We start from the raw sequence: 19,652 nt of genomic DNA on the forward strand, positions 1-19,652 counted from the left end.
AGATGGCCGGCCTTAGGGCGGCTACAAGAGCTTGGGTTTGGAGGGCCACCTTCTGTGCATCCGAGCCTGTCGGCTGGATTCTGCCAAATCCTCACGGCCAGTATAGACTTTAAAGGCCATCCTTACCAGATCTCGAATAGGGGTCTGAGGGCCGTCTTCTGCCCGTCTTAATTTCTTTCGGATGTCCGGGGCTGATTGGGTGATAAAATGGGTGGCTAGGACCGCTGCCCCTGCCGGGGTGTCGGGGTCCAGCCGGGTGTAGAGAGTTAAGGCCTCTGTAAGGCGATTGAGAAAGATAGCTGGATTTTCGTTAGGTTCTTGGGTTATCTCTTTTAGTTTTTCAAAATTGACTACCTTATGAGCGGCAGCCTGCATGCCAGCCAGGAGGCATTGGATCATGAGGTCGCGTTTACGACGGCCATCTTGGCCATCCTGAGAAGTCCAGCCTGGATCGGTGCCAGGTACGGCAGTCGCTCCGACAGGCATGGAGTTGTCGGTAAGGTGAACCTGATCCGCATGGTTTCGGGCAGTTTGAATTCTTTCCCTCTCGTCAAGGGTCAGAGTAGAAGATAGGACCACAAAGATATCGTGCCAGGTTAGATCGTAACCTTGAGAGAGATAGCGAAATTCTTTAATGTAGCGGGAAGAGTCGGCAGAAAAGGAGCCTAATCGCTTTTCTATTTGAGAGAGATCTTGGAGAGAAAAGGGAACATGAACTCTAACTAATCCTTCCGCTCCTGCTACCTCCCTCGGAGGGCAGAGGAGATTTGAATCTTGGGAGTCGTGAGAGCGTGCATGTGTACTAATTGGCGAAGCAAGGGGCGTGGGAGGAGAAACCTTCGAGGGAGGCGGGGGAACGGTTGGAGGGGACAGAGCAGGTTCGGGAGGAGGAGGGACCGCCTCAGGGTAGGGTGGAGGTTGGAGAGGAGCTCTGGAGGGGGGAGAGGCGAGAGATTCGGGTGGGTCAGCTAGTGGAGAGGGGTCATCGTCAAAGGAAATTAAGGGCTTGGATGTAGGAGATGTCTGTTTGGCAAGAAGGATCTGGGAAGTGGAACAATCGAGGCAGAGGGAAGGGCGGGAGCGCAAATACAAGAAGGGCTGAACATAGGGAACCTCGGACCATTTGTCCGTCCTGCGGCAGTAATTATCTAGATCACGGAGGATGTTAAAATCGAAAGTCCCTTCAGGATGGATTGTCTAGAGGATATTGTGGCCAGGCCACAGTGGAATAGAAAATAAGCCGTCGGCGACGGAGATCTTGGGAGAAACCGAGGGCTGTAAAATTGGCTAGGAGACACCCCAGGGGCGTCTTAGAATCTGGTTTCGATTGTGAGGTTCCCATGACCCCCAGTCTGTCCCTGAGTGAATGGAGAGGGAGAGAGGCGTCCCTGGTCTCTGTCTCCAATTCACGGCAGGTCGGAGGGCGGTCAGGCGATTGGGACGTCTCCACAGTTGCCCGAGGCCCGGAGAGAGAACGGAGGAGTCCCTGACGCGGCCGCGATTAAGGACGGGGAGTCCGGTGGGCAGGGACTCTGAGGGTCGGAGGGAACAAGGGAGGGGGACTTACCCCGTTTTCTGCCGGATCGGGTGGATGAGTAGAGGTTCCCTGGTTGTCTCCTGGGGGAGGGGAGGAGCGGTCCGCGCGGTAACCCGCGGGGCTTGGTACCCCTCCCGGGTTTCGGCACCAAATGTAAGGTCGGATCTTAACAAACGGCACCGCGAAACAGAGGAAAGCTTCAAGTGAGCTTTATTAGGGAGCGCTCCCGGGCGCGAGGTTCACTGGTCCGAGAGAAAGGGGCCAGAGAAGTCGCACCCGGGCGAGGGTCGGGCAAGAGTTTATAGGGGAAGAAGGGAAAGGGGTGTGGTGAATCTGGGAGGGTGCAGGGTATTCCTTATTTGGTGGTCTTTTCGGGTATCCTGGGGGACAGTTAGTCCCGCCCCTCGAAAGGCGGGAAGGCTGGACTGGGTTCAAAGTCCCCAGGGCAGTTTCTGGAACTTGGTAGTCCGGACTGATGCAACCTGTGAATCTGCTTGTGTTCTCCTGTCTTGGGCCAGTTGGCCTTACAGGGCTGAAGCATTTCTTGCCTGCCCCACCTGGATGGTGTGGAAGTCGGGACACTACACACGTCCACGGGACTAAGTATGGAGGTAAGAGTGGCAGACGGCCTTGGTATGGCTGCAAGAGTGAAAATTAAGGTTTGGGGGTGCTGTTCCTGGGCCCAAGTGCTGGAGGAAGATGTCCCTGGCCTCAGAGTCTGTTGGACCCAGAAGTCCAAAGATTTGGACGGTCATCTCGGGCCAGAGTGTGGAGCTGAATTCAAGGAGGGTTCTTGACTTGCCCAGAGTCTCCTAACCAGACACTCCCCTTCCAGGTCTGTCTGCGTATCTCCAAGGACCCAGGGGAGAGAGCATTCCCCATTAGAACATTACCTCTGAGTGCTGTGCTGCTGTTCAAGGAGGACCTCAGTATTTAATATTTTTATTTTTTAACCTGTTAGAGTCCTGTCCTACATTATCACTGTGGGATGAGACTTGGGAGGAAGGCGAGATTCACAGCTTCGTCTGGAAGTGCTGAGGGATCCCAGCCTTTCCATGGCTTAGTCACCTTTTAGTAGATGAACAAAAATACTCCCCCATTTCTATCTCACACTTCTCTGTCTCCCGCTACCCCCGCCCCCAGCCAGAGTGAGTAAAGAGAGAGAGAGAAGGGAAAGAAGCACTGCTCATAGCCCTATTGTTCTTTGCTTGTTTTACTGCATGCAGTAACAATAGGTAATATTTACTGAGTGCTTACTGTGGCCCAGACACAGTTCTAAGACCTTTTGGGTGTGTTAACACCAAACCTCACAACATTATGAGGTGGAAACTATCTTATCTCTTTTTTATAGATGAGGACACTGAAGCATAGAGAGGACAAATAATCACTAGTAAGTGGAGGAGCCAGGATTCACATCGAGGACAGGCTGACTCCAGAGTCCCCCTCTGTACTGGCCCTCATGTAATCCCCTTGAATTGGGTATTCTTAACCACTTTTGACAGTTTAAGAAGCTGACCCTAAGAGTTCAGATCCCAAGACCTCCACTGCGCAAGTTTTTTTTTCTTAAACTTTCTGACCCAGTTTCTGTTATGTAAAATGAAGATGATATTCTATACCTCATAGGACTGTTATAAGGATTAAGTGAGCTCATACCTGTAAAGCACTTTGTGTAGTCCCTGTCACATAGTAACTAGTGCTCCGTAAGTGTTCATTCTTATATTCATCATTATAATAATGCTTTGAAAAAGCAGTGGAGTTTAGTGGAAAGAAACCAAAATTAAGTCAGATATTTTTATTCTCTTCCTGATTGAAGAAACTTGGCTGGAGGGCTGGGGGTGGGGTGAAGTGGCAAGGGACTTCAGAGCTATAGTTTGCTAGAAAAGGAGAGCCTGAGTCTCCTGACAGTTTTTTGGTCCAGCTATCCGTAAGCCACATGGACTCTGTTGTAACAAAGGTAATACCTCTTTCTGGGGAAGATGGCTTTTTTCAAATCTGATAGACTCTTTATAAGTCCTGAGTAGTTAGTTGCACATGAGGTGTTTTTCTGTTATATTCTGGTGTCTGCTTGAGCATATAACTTGGCTGGTAGAGTCACGCAGACAGGTTGATGACTGGGCTCCATTGTTTACAAGCTGTGTGACTTGTGCAAAAGACTTCACTTCCCAGAGCTTTCACGTGTGAAACAGTGACAGTATTCCCTATTTTCACTGAAGGTCGTGAAGGTCACATCAGAGTATGAATATATGCAGCACTCCTAATACATCTCTGTTGTTAATGAATGGGTGGCTTTGAGCAAGAGAGAGATTGTCCTCGGCCTGAAAATCCAGAGCAGAGCAGAACCCCAGCTGTAAATTATTGGTTTCCCAGGGAGTGCCTGGATTGTGAGAGGAGGGTCGAGTAGGAATAGGGGAGTGAGAACAGAGGGATCTGAAGGGAAAAGTTTCTAGGTTGTGATTATTCGAGCTACTCACCGTTCCTAGAGTCTCTCACTAGTCTCTCACCGTTCCTTTCTCTTCCTCCCAGCTGTGCCCTCTCAGGATGAAGCCCTTCTCCACATGAGGAGCCAGGAAAAGGAGAAGGTGATGGGAATTGAACTTCTTAAAGCCATGTCCCTGGTTAGTATTCCCTTGCTTTTCAGGACTCGGTAATGTTTGTTTCCTTCTGAAAATTGTCCCACTTTGGGGCCTGGCTCCTATTTCCTCTCTTTCTGACGAGTATTGGGGCTATAGGTAGCTTCAAACAGCCCAATACACTCTTACAGAGCTTCCTCTTTTTCCTATTCAATGTTTATTCTTCACTCAAGAAATGACCCACTGTGAGCCCTTCCCTTGTACTCTTTTTTTTCATAAGTATCTGACAATACAGAAATACAGTCCTTAGAGGAGATTTGAGAGCCACGATCTGCCTAGTTCCTAAATCCCCATCCTTGCTCTCAGAGAGCTTACTATCTGTTGGAGAAATGAAAAGGTAGCAAACATTTATTTTTACAGTGTGATCAGTGCTGCAGGTAGAGAGTGGACTTCCTGTGGAGTGGAGGGGAAGGGCCATTAGTAGCCCGATGAGTGCCTTTGGGTGAATTACAAAAAGGTGCCCCTTCATCTGTACTGATGAAGCTCTGTGATAGGCCACAATCTGGCAGAAGGAAATCTGCTTATTTTAGCTCCTTTTTGCCATCTTCGTGAGAAATCCTGCACAATGTTACTCGCTGTTGGAAGGAGGAGGCGTTGGGAGGGCTTGAGTCACAGAGGAAGGGATTTCTGAGTTGCATATTGAAGGAAGTGGAGGAGATACGCAGGTGAGATGGGTGACATTTTCGCCAGAGTAAACAAAGATTTCCCCTCCCTACTTGACTGGAGCCATAGTGTCTTAAAATGCCAGGGAATGTACTACATCCTTTTTTCTTTCTAGGATGAATACCATAATCTATTTAATCAGCCCTTTGTTGTTCCATAGGTAAATTGTTGCCAATATTTTACTATTTAATAGAGAGCGTTGCAGTTATCATCCTTGTATTTGAATTTTTGCCCTCATCTCTGATTTCTTTGGACTAAATTCCTAATTTTTCATTTCTTGCAGATTAGAGTTTCTCACACTTACTCTACTCCAGAATGTTTTTTTTTTTTTTTTTTTTTTTTTTTTTGCGGTACGCGGGCCTCTCACTGTTGTGGCCTCTCCCGCTGCGGAGCACAGGCTCCGGACGCGCAGGCTCAGCGGCCATGGCTCACGGGCCCAGCCGCTCCGCGGCATGTGGGATCTTCCCGGACCGGGGCACAAACCCATGTCCCCTGCATCGGCAGGCGGACTCTCAACCACTGCGCCACCAGGGAAGCCACAGAATGTTTTTAATATTAATATCTTATTGACCAATAATAGAACCTTAAGAACTATAATTCATGTTCTGATTAAACTGCTGAACAAGTGTCACCAGCAAATTAATTATTATAAAACTATAAAAATTGGTACATAAATTTTAAAATCTAATCAAATGAAAACAACTTATAATATTAAAATTGTTTTATTTTACATCAAAGACACAATAAGCAACTTAAAGCAAAATACCTTCTTTAAAAAAAAAACAGATTTAATGCCACAACATGTACTACCAATGAAACTTGTTTCTTAGAGCATATATACATTTTAAACAAAAGCATTATGGTTATTGGTCAGAAGAATATATTTTAAGAGTGCCAGAGTATGGTATAAAGGTTAGTAACAAGGACTCTGCAACCAAACTGCCTGGGTACAAATTCTAGCTCCACCATATACTAGACATATCACCTTAATTTCAGTTCCCTCAACTGTGAAATGGGAAAAATAATAGTACCAAATTTATAGGACTGTTGTGAGTATTAATGAGTCAATATATTTTAAGTGTTTAGAAAAGTACTTGGCACATAATAAGCACTAGCTATATGTGCTACTGAAGAACTACAATATGATGTTTAATGCACAAGAAGCACTGAATATCTGGAATGTTTATATTTCCAATGGAATATTAGTTTTTTTGTGGGTTTTTTTTGTTTTTTTTTTTTGCAGTACGCAGGCCTCTCACTGTTGCGGAGCACAGGCTCCGGATGTGCAGGCTCAGCGGCCATGGCTCACGGGCCTAACTGCTCCGTGGCATGTGGGATCTTCCTGGACTGGGACACGAACCCGTATCCCATGCATAAGCAGGCGGACTCTCAACCACTGCACCACCAGGGAAGCCTTGGAATATTAGTTTTAAAAATAACAACATTTTTCACTGAATTTGGGAGAGTCCTGGTTCTGGGTAATGGACTAAGCACGCTCCACCTGTCTTTCCCACTGAAAGCTGGGATGCATGCATGCATGAAGCATGCATGCTCCAGAATGCATGAAGAAGCAATTTGAAGTCTCTAAAAAGTACATAGGCAGATTGGGAAAGAAGCCCAAAATGTGAAGTCCCACCAGACCTGCAGTGTGATTACCTTTTTTTTTCCTTCCAGTATCTCTTTAACATGGATTCAACAAGCACAGAACTCAGAAGTAGGCATTGGCGTGGATAGAAAGAACTGCAGGAGAAACTTTCTAGTTGTAGACTCAAGAAGTGGGAAAGGGATCTAATGCTCAGAATGAGGGGGAGGGGAGCAGAAATCTCCCTTTTAAAGTGGTAAGTGCACAATGGAATGGAATAAATAAGGCCCAGTTATCTGGCCAGAGAACGAAAAAGAGGAGCCCCCTGGGAAACAAAGTACTGGAGAGATCCCAGAGAGGGAAGAAGTCACCCACATCAAGTTGTTTATGATCTCCTAAGCAGCTCACTCTGAGCTGCTCGTGTATGTATCTGACCCTGAAGAGCATACCATAGTCTATGAGAATGAACTAAGGTCTCAGGCTGGCCTTAGACCAGGCTGGCCACTTACTGGTAAGTAGGACAAAGGTGAATATCACTGCACAGGGTTGAAAATGGAACTGCTGTTGAAACCACCACCCACAGAAGGCTGGTTAGAACTTGCAGCCTGAAGAAAATATCAGCCAACATTCTCCATAGAGAATTTAAACAAGACGTAGAGTCTCATAATATCCAGAATGTCAGAAATATAATCCAAAATTATTCAGCTAATGAAAAACTAGGAAAATTTCAATTCATAGGGGAAAAGGCCACCACCGGATACTAACGTTGATGTGACACCAATGTTGGAATTATCTGATAAAGACTTTAAAGCAGCTGTTATAAAAGTGTTCCAACAAGTAAGGTTGAACATTCTTGAAACTAGTGGAAAGATAGTCTCAGCAAAGAAATAGAAAATATGAACAAGAAATGAAAAATGTAGTAACCAAAATAAGGTCACTGGATGGACTAGTGGCACAATGGAGATGACAGAGGAGAGAGTTAGTGAACTTGAGGATAAACAGACACTATCTAATCTGAATAACAGCGAGAAAAAAGATTGAACAAAGCCTCAGGGTCCTATAAGACAATACCAAAATGTTCAACATTTCTATCATTGAATCCCCCCAAAAAGAGGAGAAAAGGAAGTGTAGAAAAAATATTTGAAGACATAATGGCTGAAAAATTACCAACTTCAGTGAAAGACATAAACATGTGGGTCTATAAAGCTCATCAAACTCCAATGTGATGAACCCAGAGAAATCCCTACCCAGAAATGTCATAATCAGACTGCTGAAACTGAAGACAAGGGAAAAAAACTTCAAAAGCAGCCAGAGAAAAACAGTGCTTAACATGCAGGACAACAGTGATTTGGATAACTGTGGATTTCTCATCAGAAACCATGGAAGTCAGAAGTCAGAAAAGTAGAACAACTTTTAAAGTGCTCGAAGAAAAGAACTGTCAACCCAGAATTCTGTGTCCAGTAAAAAAGCCTTCAAGAAGGGGAAATAGTTTCTCTTGTGAATGAACACTAAGAAAATTCATAGACAGATTTTTAAAAGAATTACAAAAGGAAGTTTTTCCAGTAGAAATTATATCAGAAGGGAATTTGGAACATTAGGAATGAAGGAAGTGCAACAAAAATGGTGAATATTTATATGTAAATGCAATAGACTGTTCTTTAGAAGTATTTAAAGTGTCTTCAACAGTTGAAACCAAAACTAATAGCTTAGGTTTGCTGAGCTGGACAGGATTTGAACATAGGTTATCTGGCTTCAGACACCATGTTCTTAACTACTATAGCTTACTGAAATTAGTAAAATAAAATATAGGTAAAACGTTTATTGAAATACTAAACCAAATGTATCACCTCTTCCTGGCCTCCTGCTCTTCTTTCTTTCCCATCTCTCCTTCATAATTATCATAGGTAAAAATTCTTGAGTACTTAGCCAGGTAGTGTGCCTGTTACTTCATTTAATTCTCACAGTGCTACCATGAGGTAGGTACTAAAATTATTACCACTTTTTTAGGAGGGAAATCTTGAAGCACACAGAAGTTAATTGACTTGGCAAAGATCACCCAGCTAGTAAGTGACAGAGTCTGAATTCTTTGGAATAATAATAATCTAACCTTTTTCTCTGGTTTTATTTAAAACTCATTCTTAGATGTTGGTATAAGTGAAATCACAAAAAAAAAAAAAAAGAGGAAGAAATGAAAAATCTGCCATCAACCATAGAACTGGCCTCACTTCATGGTTGGTTAGAAATTCAGCCCATGTAACAAAACACAGGTTACCTGTCATGTGCCTACCTCATATCATCTCTTGATACTTCTCAGCAGATTATCAAAAAATAACTTGCCAAATGAGTTTTCTCCTAATATGTTTGTTTTTCAAAACAAAATAATAGTGCTGGGCATTTTTTTCTTTCATTCTTTTTAGGCATACCTCTTAATATCTCGAGAACACTAAGATTTCTTAGAGTATGTTGTGGAGATTGAAGTCATACTCATCAGGTCAGCATCATTCCTTGAAACTTTCTATTGCAGTCCCAGAGCTCTGTAGTTTTTCCATGTAGAAAGTGAGCTAACTCCTAACATAGATAAAATAATTTAGTGCTTGATGATATTGTGTTTTGAATGCAATCAACACTTTTTTATTTGAGAATGTCTTCTCACACCATAAAATGCTTCAAGAACAGAGAGTTATCACTCATTTTTTCTTTTAATATATATAAATATAGGCAGAAAAGTGTTTCAGTAAATAACTACATGACCTTGATCATTTAGATTCTCCCAGGGCAGTTACTCACAATTTCTTTTTCCCAAATGTGAACAGCGTAACTCTTTACCCTAAGGCCAGCTAAGTCAGGGCATGAACACTGATTGAGCAAGATTATATTTGTGTCGTTTCAGGATTCAGTGTCTTTCACGGATATAGCCATAGACTTCTCCAAAGATGAGTGGGAATGGCTGAATCTTGGTCAAAGGACTTTGTATAAGAAGGTGATGTTAGAGAACTATAGGAACCTGGCTTCATTGGGTAAGAGTATATTCCTCCCTCCACCTCCCTCTAGGAGTCTTTCCACTTCAGTAGCCTTTCATGACTTTATCAGCATTTTCCTACAATGTTTCTCTTCTCTCAGTACCATTTAGACTGTGTCATAGCTCTGGAATATTCACAGCATAGCTAATTTTCTTATTTCCTCTTATATGCAGGTCTTTGCATTTCTAAACCAGATGTGATCTCCTTATTGGAGCAGGATAAAGAGCCCTGGATGTTGAAAGGAGAGATAACAAGAGGGCTGCCCCCAGGTAAATGCAGGATAACTAGATCTGGGAAAACTATCCTAAAGGTGTTTCTTCCCTCTAATATTTGCTGGAAAATACCTCTCAAAGTCCTTCCCAAATTGAAACTTCTTGTTCTAACACTATGTTTTTTAAAGATTTTATTTATCATTTATTTATTTATTTTGTTTATTTTTTGGCTGCATCAGGTCTTAGTTGCAGCATGCAGGATCTTTGTTGCGGCATGCAGGATATTTCCTTGTGGCTCGCGGGCTTCTCTCTAGTTGTGACATGCAGGCTTTCTCTCTCTAGTTGTGGCACGCAGGCTCCAGGGCATGTGGGCTCTGCAGTTTACAGCATGCAGGCTCTTCTAGCACGTGGGATCTTCATTGAGGCATGCAGGATCTTTTGTTGTGGCATGCGGGCTTCTCTCTAGTTGTGGTGTGTGGGTTTTCTCTCTCTAGTTGTGGTGCGCAGGCTCCAGGGTGCGTGGCCTCCGTAGTTGTGGCGCGCAGCCTCCAGAGCACGTGGGCTCTGTAGTTTGTGGCACACAGGCTCTCTAGTTGAGGTGTGTGAGCTCAGTAGTTGTGGCATGTGGGCTTCGTTGCCCTGTGGTGTGTGGGATCTTAGTTCCCTGACCAGGGATCGAACCCACATCCCCTGCGTTGTAAGGCGGATTCTTTAACACTGGAGCATGAGGGAAGTCCCTCTAACACTATTTTTTAAGTGGATCTTTTCTTCCCCACTGGTATGACATACCACCTTTACCTTTAGTGATTTCCTATAAATACAACAGTCTGTTTCTGAACTCTGTTATGTTCCATTGCTGTTTACCTAGTTCTGCTCAAGCACTGTATTGTTGTAATCATCCCTGACTTTCAACATTTCTCAGTTCTTTAAACAGATTGGTGTTTAGTTGTTCAAACTTGTTTAAGTATTTTCCTTTCTTTAAGATGTGACTTACCAAATTAACAAGTATTATAGCTATGTTCTCTCTGCTTTTAATTATTTTTCTCTTTGGTGTTTGTTTTTTATTGTTTCTTTTTGTTTTGTTGTTTATGTCTTTTTTCCCCCTTCAATTGGAAAGGTTTTAGTTCTACAACTGTTAACTTTATGACTTCATCTATTTTTAAATTTGTATTTTAAAATTCATCCACTTGAGATTCAAAACATTGTCTTTTGATACCGATATGAAAGATGAAGAAATTAGCCCACTAATGTTACCTCCTCTCTCTTTGTCCATCATCTTCCCACTTTTACTCTACCTATTGGGATTTTTGACTCAGGTTATTTTCTTCAGTTTATTAATTTTTTTCCCTGTCGTGCTTGAAAGCTGTTTTTCTGGTTTAGAAAGCCAGATAATAGCCTATAGACATATATTGCAGGGAAATGAGCTTCAAGTGAGGAGGTTAGTTTATTCTGCGGGCTGTAGTGTGGCCTTTTCCTGCTTTCAGTTCTCAAAGTTTTAAGAAGTGGACGTTGGTAGGTCACTTATAGCCCTAATGGTGTACATTAATAAATAATTTTAAAAAATAAATTAAGCATCCAATTCAAGATATTAGAAAAAGAACAAAATGAATCTCAAGGAGACTGAAATAAGTTATATATAGTGATTTATACTGCTAGAGATAAAAGTAGGAATAAATGAATCAGAAAACAGTAGATCTAATGAAAATAAATCCAACATAGGCTTCTTTAGAAAACCAATAAAATATATAAACTATCCAGACAAATGAAAGAAAATACAAGAAAAGAAATAATTGTAAATGACCACTGACACCTAAGTACATAAGAGAATCATACGGATCTATTTTTGTAATGCAAGTCTCTGTAAATAATTTGAAAACCTGGATGAAATGGATGATACTTTGCGAAAATATAATAAACACAACTGACACCAGAGATAGAAAATTTAAACAGACTGGTTACCATTGAAGAAATGTTGAAAATCGTCTAAGAACTGCCTCCCCCAAGAAAATAAGCCACAACCCCAAATAGTTTTACAAATAAATTCTATAAAGCCTGTAAGGAACAATTTCAACATTGTTTAAAGTGTTCCATGACAGAATAAAAAGGAGAACTATAAAAAATGAAGACAGCATAATATTTGATACCAAAATATTGCCAAAACAGCACCCAAAAAAAGGAGATTACAGACAAAATCAATTATGAATATTGGTGCAATATCTTAAATAAAAAGTCATGTTGAAATAATATATCAGAGCCAAGGAGGGTTTATTCAAGAAACACAAGGGTGGTCACGCTGCTTAACTTTAAGAACTGTCAAAAACATGTACCTTTGTGGGCTTCAGCAACTGTTTTGATTCATATGGTTTCATTTGGAAGTTTCCATTCTTTTGGCATTAAATAAGGGAGACGTTTGCTTTCTTAATATCTTTCAGACTTGGAGTATGTATGGATGAGAAAGGAATTATCTCCAAACCAGGACATCTATGAGGAAAAATTGTCCCAGGCAATGATAATGGAAAGACTTACAGGCTGTGACCTTAAATGTTCCACATTAGGGGAAAACTGGAAACGTGAAGACCTGTTTGAGAGGGAGCTGGTAAGTCAGAAGACACATTTTAGGCAAGAGACAGTCAGTCATATAGGTACCCTTATTGAGAAAGGAGACCACTGTAACAAATCTGGGACAGTTTTTCATCTGAATACATTATCTTATATAAAACAGGTATTTCCTATTGAAGAGAGAATATATAATTTTGACACAGATAAGAAAAGCTTAAAAGCACATTCCTTTGTGAAAAAACACAAGCAAGTCTATGGAGAAAAGAAACTTTTGAAATGTAATGACTGTGAGAAAACTTTCAGCAAAATCTCAACTCTTACTCTTCATCAAAGAATTCATACTGGAGAGAAACCCTATGAATGTATCGAATGTGGGAAGGCCTTTAGCCAGAGTGCCCACCTTGCTCAACATCAGAGAATCCACACAGGAGAAAAACCCTTCAAATGTACTGAATGTGGAAAAGCCTTCAGCCAGAATGCTCATCTCATTCAACATCAGAGAGTTCATACTGGAGAGAAACCTTATCAATGTAAGCAGTGTCATAAAGCCTTCAGCCAGCTTGCACATCTTGCTCAACACCAGAGGGTTCATACTGGAGAGAAACCCTATGAATGTATCGAATGTGGGAAAGCTTTTAGTGATTGTTCATCTCTAGCTCATCATCGAAGGATTCACTCTGGGAAAAGACCCTATGAATGCATTGACTGTAGGAAAGCTTTCAGGCAGAATGCTTCTCTTATACGTCATCGGAGGTATTGTCACACTGGAGAGAAACCCTTTGATTGTATTGATTGTGGGAAGGCTTTCACTGATCATATAGGACTTATTCAGCATAAGAGAATTCATACTGGAGAGAGACCTTACAAATGTAACGTGTGTGGGAAGGCTTTTAGCCATGGCTCATCCCTGACTGTCCATCAGAGAATTCACACAGGAGAGAAACCCTATGAATGTAATATCTGCGAGAAAGCCTTTAGCCATCGTGGCTCACTCACTCTTCATCAAAGAGTTCATACTGGAGAGAAACCCTACGAATGTAAGGAATGTGGGAAAGCTTTTCGGCAGAACACTCACCTTGCCCATCATCAGAGAATTCATACTGGGGAGAAACCTTACAAATGTAAGGAGTGCAGCAAAGCCTTCAGCCAGAATGCACACCTGGCACAACATCAGAAAGTACACACTGGAGAGAAACCATACGAATGTAAGGTATGCGGGAAGGCCTTCAGTCAAATTGCACACCTTATTCAACACCAGCGAGTTCATACTGGCGAGAAGCCTTATGAATGTATTGAATGTGGGAAGGCCTTTAGTGATGGCTCCTATCTTGTTCAACATCAGAGGCTCCACTCTGGCAAAAGACCGTATGCATGTCTTGAATGTGGGAAGGCATTCAGACAGAGGGCAACCCTGATCTGTCACCAAAGGTGTCATACAGGCGAGAAACCTTACGACTGTAACGTCTGTGGGAAAGCCTTTAGCCATCGTAAATCCCTTACTCTGCATCAGAGAATTCACACAGGAGAGAAACCGTATGAGTGTAAGGAATGCAGCAAAGCCTTCAACCAGATTGCCCATCTGACGCTGCATAGGAGAATTCATACTGGAGAAAGGCCCTATGAATGTAAAGAATGTGGAAAAGCCTTTAGGCAGAGTGTACACCTTGCTCACCATCAGCGAATTCATACCGGAGAGTCATCCTCAGTTATTCCCTCCTCTTCACCTGCATACCACCAGGTCCTCTAGCTTCAATATTCTAAATCTATCTATCCACTTCTTTCCAACTTGTGCCATTATCATGGTCAAAGATGCAACCATCTTGTTTGGATTTCTGCATAGCGTTGCAACCATTTTCCCTCTTGCTTCCCTTAAGTGCATTTTTAGCACTGTAGCCAGCTTAATCTTTTAAAAATAAAGAACGATATTCATGTTACTTTTCCATTTGAAACACTTGTTTTGAAGAATATGTTAGATAACCCACTTAAAGGGTTTATCATACCTTCCTGGGCTTATAATTAATGCCATTAAGGTAGAGTTTTCCTTACAGTTATGTTCAGCTGCAAGTGTAATGAACCAGTAGGTCAAGACTAAGAAGCCTACAAATTTTAGAGTAGATGGAGAACTCTTTACTCTCCTGATAGGTAGGAAAAATGAACACATTCAGAATTGAAAGATTGTATGATATACAAGGTAACATGGTGGCTTGCACCTCCCTCTATGAATAAATATAATGACGTCTAGCATTGTTGGTGAGAGAGTCTCACCTCACCTGGCGCTTACAAGTGATAATAGGCCAATTAGAACAAAAGGTAGAATGTAGGACTAACTAGGGGGTAGTATTAAAAATGAACTAAAATGAACAAGCTAGAAAACTTGAATAGGTTAATAGCCATGAAATAAACTACAAAAGGTAGTTCAACACTTTCACCTGTGGAAAAGCATCACAAACAAGTTCTGTGATATTTAATTGTTCTAGAGCATAAAATAAATACAGTAAAGCTTCCCACCTTGTTCTATGAGACTGACAAGACTAATACCAAAACAGGAGAACATACATATTGCAGTTGGCTTATGAATGTGGATGTTAAAAGTTAAATTTTTTCTTTTTTTTTTTTTGCGGCACGCGGGCCTCTCACTGTTGTGGCCTCTCCCGTTGCAGAGCACAGGCTCCAGATGCACAGGCTCAGCGGCCATGGCTCACGAGCCTAGCCACTCCACGGCATGTGGGATCTTCCTGGACTGTGGCACGAACCTGTGTTCCCTGCATCGGCAGGCAGACTCTCAACCACTGTGCCACCAGGGAAGCCCAAAAGTTAAATATTTTTTAAATATTAAAAAACAGAGTAAATGAAAAGCTAGACATGTCTCTGTATAGACAGACTCAGTCTAGCAAAGATATTTCTCCCCAAGTTAAATTTGTAAATTCATTGGTAGAAGAGTCCTTATGTGTTTTTAAGTTGACAAGCTCATTTTGACCATCTAGATAGTACTGTGATATAGCAAAGAGTGTAGTACTTATTAAATTAACATTAATGGAGCGTTTACTAATGTTACAGGCATTGTTTTAGGTGCTGGGGATACAGCGAGGTGCAAAATGTACAAAAACGTTTTTCTTCACAAATCTAGTGGGAGAAGACAAACTAAAAATTGAAATACTATATAGTAAGTATGTGATATGTACATACTTGTACATGATGAGAAATGACCTAAAGAGGGAATCAGGGAGTGCTGGGAGGGAGTGCTTTACTCCCCCAGAACATATGGGCATTAGAACCAAGGGACTAGGGAAGAACTAGAAAAAACTCAGCCCCAAAGGGCACGATGAGAATAATCATGACAGTCTCAAAGCAGATAATTATGATGCTCTGAGTATTGCAGGAAGGGAGAATTGATGGCTTAACAAGGTTCATGAGAGTTCTGTTCACTCTTTGTCAATCGTGCTTTAGAGGTTGGTGGAAAGTTTTGTTTTGGGTTTTGTTTTGTTTTGGTAGTGGTCTTATTGAGATAATTCACGTACCATACAATTTGCCCACTTAAAGTATATGATTCAGGGAATTCCCTGGTGGTCCCATGGTTAGGACTCGGCACTTTCATTGCCATGGCCTGGGTTCAGTCCCTGGTCAGGGAACTAAGATCCCGCAAGCCGTGTGGCGCAGCCAAAAAAAAAAGTATATGATTCAATGACTTTAGTATGTTCAGAGTTGTGCAACCATCACCACAGTTAATTTTAGAACATTTTCATCACCCAAAACGAGATCCCCTGCCCTTTAGTGGATACTCTTACACCTAGAGGAGAATACTTACCTGGAGCACCTCCTACACCTGAAGGTACCTGGAGTACCCAGAGCTCTCAGGTTTCCTCTTGGTTGCTGCCTGTGGCCATGAGATGGGAGCTCTTATCCAGAGGACACTGGAAAATGGAGCTTTGGGGCTTCCTCTTTACTTCGGCATCAAGGTTAGGAGATGGACAATCTTATCCAGAGCATGTAGGGGGTTTTGACTGCCCTTATATATGGTAAAAAGGATTTTTCATTTCAGTGGGGCAAAGACAGATTGATCAGATGGCCTTGGGACAGTTAGCTCTCTGGAAAGACATAGATCTATACTTTGCACACTGATGAAGTTCTGACAGATTAGAGATCTAAAGGTATAATATTAAAATACAAGAAAAATTTAGAATATTTCTATAACCTTGGCTTGAGGCAGACCTTCTTAAGCATTACACATAACCCAGGAGCTGACATTAAACTGAGTAACACTTCTGTGTGGAAAACATCAAAGTTAACATAAATGAGAGACTGAAAATGTTTGCAACAAATATGACAAAGGGCAATGATCCCTGATATTTTTACAAATCAGTAATAGTAACATCTGCAACTCAGAAAAATGGACAGAGAAAACAGCCTCTTTAAAGAAGATGAAATAAAAACAGCTAAGGAATATTACCCACTATCATTAGTAATCAAGGCAATGCAAAATAAAGTGATGATACATTGACTTTTCCCCCCAATAGATTTATTTTAAATAACAGAAGAGTGATACTATCCAGTTTTGGTGAATGTGTGAAAAACAAGACAGTTCCTTTGTTATATAAATTGCTGTATGTATAGACCATTCGAATCAATATTCCTCAGAAACCAAAGTGTACACAGGTAGGTAAATGTATAATGGGAAACTTTTTTTTTTTTTGGTGGTACGCAGGCTTCTCACTGTTGTGGCCTCTCCCATTGCAGAGCACAGGCTCCAGACGCACAGGCCCAGTGGCCATGGCTCACGGGCCCAGCCGCTCCACGGCATGTGGGATCTTCCTGGACCAGGGCATGAACCCATGTCCCCTGCATCAGCAGGCGGACTCTCAACCACTGTTACACCAGGGAAGCCTGGGAAACATTTTTAATGATAAACTCTTAGTAACTTAGGGTAATGGGCAAATGGGTAAATTAATTGTGTTGTATTCTTTCAATAGAATTATATGCAGCTGTTGAAAAACTATAAATGTGTATATAGCCATAAAAGATAGTTGTGCTATATTAAATGAAAAGAATTTTTTCAGACCTGTATTCTAGTATAAATTCATAATCATAATATCAAAAATAAAACCAAAAATACATGTTTTTCTGTTTTCCTCTGCCCAGATTGCCTTGCCTTCTTCTTTTTTTAAATTTTATTTATTTATGGCTGCGTGGGGTCTTAGTTGCTGCGCTTGGGCTTTCTCTAGTTGCGGCAAGTGGGGGCAACTCATTGTGGTGTGCGGGCTTCTCATTGAGGTGGCTTCTCGTTGCGGAGTGTGGCCTCTCGGTGCGCGAGCTTCAGTAGTTGTAGCATGCAAGCTCAGTAGTTGTGGCTCATAGGCTCTAGAGCGCAGGCTCAGTAGTTGTGGCGCACTGGCTTAGTTGCTCCACGGCATGTGGGATCTTCCCGGACCAGGACTCGAACCCATGTCCCCTGCATTGGCAGGTGGATTCTTAACCACTGTGCCACCAGAGAAGTCCTTGCCTCCTTCTTTTGACTACACTCTCTCTTTTCCTTTGAGTAACTGGCCATACCCTGTCTTACAGTTCTGAGGGACCTAGTCAATCACATTCTCTCTGGAACTTGAAAGGGAGAAGGATCTGTTCCCTAAAGGGATGATGCTGGTGCCCTTGTGGTTGTGATCTTTGGAGCCACCCTAGTTTTTGTGCTTTCCAGCGCTGCAATTCCTTAAACGACTTTCCATCCTCTCAGTACTTCATTTTTTGCTTGTTTGCTTGCAATTAAAGAAACTTAACCAAATCAGAGTTTGGGATGAAGATTATGTAATAGGCAATAGAATCTTTGGAATATTGGAGGTGTTAGGGATCGGTGTTTGGGTGAGATGGGACAAGTGAGACTCATGTTTCTTTCCTAGCCTAGGAAAGTAACAACTCGTGGTGTGCACTGGGCAAACACCCAAGTGAATTATTATTAGTTGTAGTCACCTGAGGTGAATAGAGGTCTAGAGTCCTGAATAATGACAGTTTCAAGAGGAAGAGGAATGCCAAGTCCAAAGAGTGTCTATGATGCCGGTAGCTAACTGTTTTGGGTAATTTAAAACTCAAATCTTGAACTTTCTGAACTACTAGCAACTAAGGGTCTTTGTATGATATTGTTGAAAGATGTCTTATACTGTTTGAAGTCATAGGGTTAAGATCGCTTAAAACCAAAGTGAGAGACTCCTTTTATGGGTTGCTAAGGTGCGATGCTGGTTAAATTCCGTATTTTGTTGTAGAGTAGTTGTAAGGCCTGAATTGTATCCCTCCCACCCCCAAATTCACATATTGAAGCCCTAAACCCCAATGTGACTGTATATGGAGAGAGACGGCTTTGGGGGAGGGAATTACGGTTAAATGAAGTGATATGGGTGGGGCCCTAATCTGAAAGAACTGGTAACCTTATAAGAAGAGGGAGAGACATCAGAGGTACTAGAGAGAAGTTACAGTGACAATTGAGAAAAGTTTCTGGCAGTTTAGCCCTAGAAGAACTGACCTTGACCTTTATCGGAAGTTGGTCTGGAGATGACAAGGAGCCACATGGTAAGTTGAGGGAATCAACATTTCTAGATCACAACAGGAAAAATTCCCACCGCTCGCTCCATATATGGCCTTCACAGGAAGTGTTGGTGCTCCTTGTATCCAAGGAGCCTAGAACTCAGAGTGCATGTACCTCATGGATCATTCTGGAACATTCCTCATAAGGCCAGTGAGTGGTCATCTGTGGGCCGCAGTTGTTGTTACTAAACATTTTGAATACGGTTCCCAAAAGGAGACAGTCTGATTTACAGACGATCCAGAGTAACTCAAATTGGCACTAGCACCGCTGAGGATTTCTTCTAGCCAGTATTCCTGAGATTCTAGTACCATTGTTGTCATTTTAAGATACAGTGTTTTCAGAGGAAGTGAGAGACTCTAATCAAATTCTGAATAATTTTAAAGGGAAGGTGATCAAAAGGGAGAAGATGTGACTCGACAAGTTAAGTAGGCATAAGTGGCTTAAAATGAATGTGAACATCAGAGTGTCGGAATAATTTAGAAAGTACATCTTGATGTACAGGTGTAGGGCTTTTGGCGGGTGGGGGTCCATAAAAATCAATCAATTATGTAAACTTACCCATTGAAACTTTTTTTTTTAATCTGTTGAGTATTTCCTTCTTTGGGGAACTAAAATTTAGATATCCTGAAAATGTCGCCTCAGTAAGTCTAACAAGAAGAACAAGGGTCTGGAGACCAAGCCTCTTTGGGAGACAGTTTGGCAGCTTCTTAAAAGGCTAAACACTGTCCAGAAACCATACTTCTAGGTATTAGTTCAAATGAATTGAAAACATGTCCACACAGAAAGCTGCATGTGGGTGCTTACAGCAGTTTTATGAAAGCGGCCGAGATGTCCTTCAGTAGGCGAATGGATAAACATACTGCGGCGCAACCAATAGATTA

The 19,652-nt window shown here is 42.0% G+C and overlaps 1 protein-coding gene across 3 annotated transcripts in view; it reads left to right on the plus strand.

Annotated features, from left to right (window-relative positions):
- The window catches only part of ZFP28 (ZFP28 zinc finger protein), a 79,139-nt gene that overhangs the window by 27,324 nt on the left and 32,163 nt on the right, over nucleotides 1-19,652 (plus strand). The window contains exons 1-6 of one of the 3 annotated variants that reach the window (XM_067720515.1): nucleotides 144-496; nucleotides 2,056-2,148; nucleotides 4,061-4,152; nucleotides 9,303-9,429; nucleotides 9,606-9,701; nucleotides 12,077-12,240. In XM_067720515.1, the coding sequence (XP_067576616.1) occupies nucleotides 358-496; nucleotides 2,056-2,148; nucleotides 4,061-4,152; nucleotides 9,303-9,429; nucleotides 9,606-9,701; nucleotides 12,077-12,240 (711 nt within the window). In that variant the 5' untranslated portion in view covers nucleotides 144-357. Of the gene's footprint in view, nucleotides 497-2,055; nucleotides 2,149-4,060; nucleotides 4,153-9,302; nucleotides 9,430-9,605; nucleotides 9,702-12,076; nucleotides 12,241-19,652 lie in introns of those variants that run through there. The other 2 variants (XM_067720514.1, XM_067720521.1) reach the window with 2 other exon arrangements.

Source organism: Pseudorca crassidens, chromosome 20 (assembly GCF_039906515.1).
Source record: "Pseudorca crassidens isolate mPseCra1 chromosome 20, mPseCra1.hap1, whole genome shotgun sequence".
NCBI lineage: Eukaryota > Metazoa > Chordata > Mammalia > Artiodactyla > Delphinidae > Pseudorca > Pseudorca crassidens.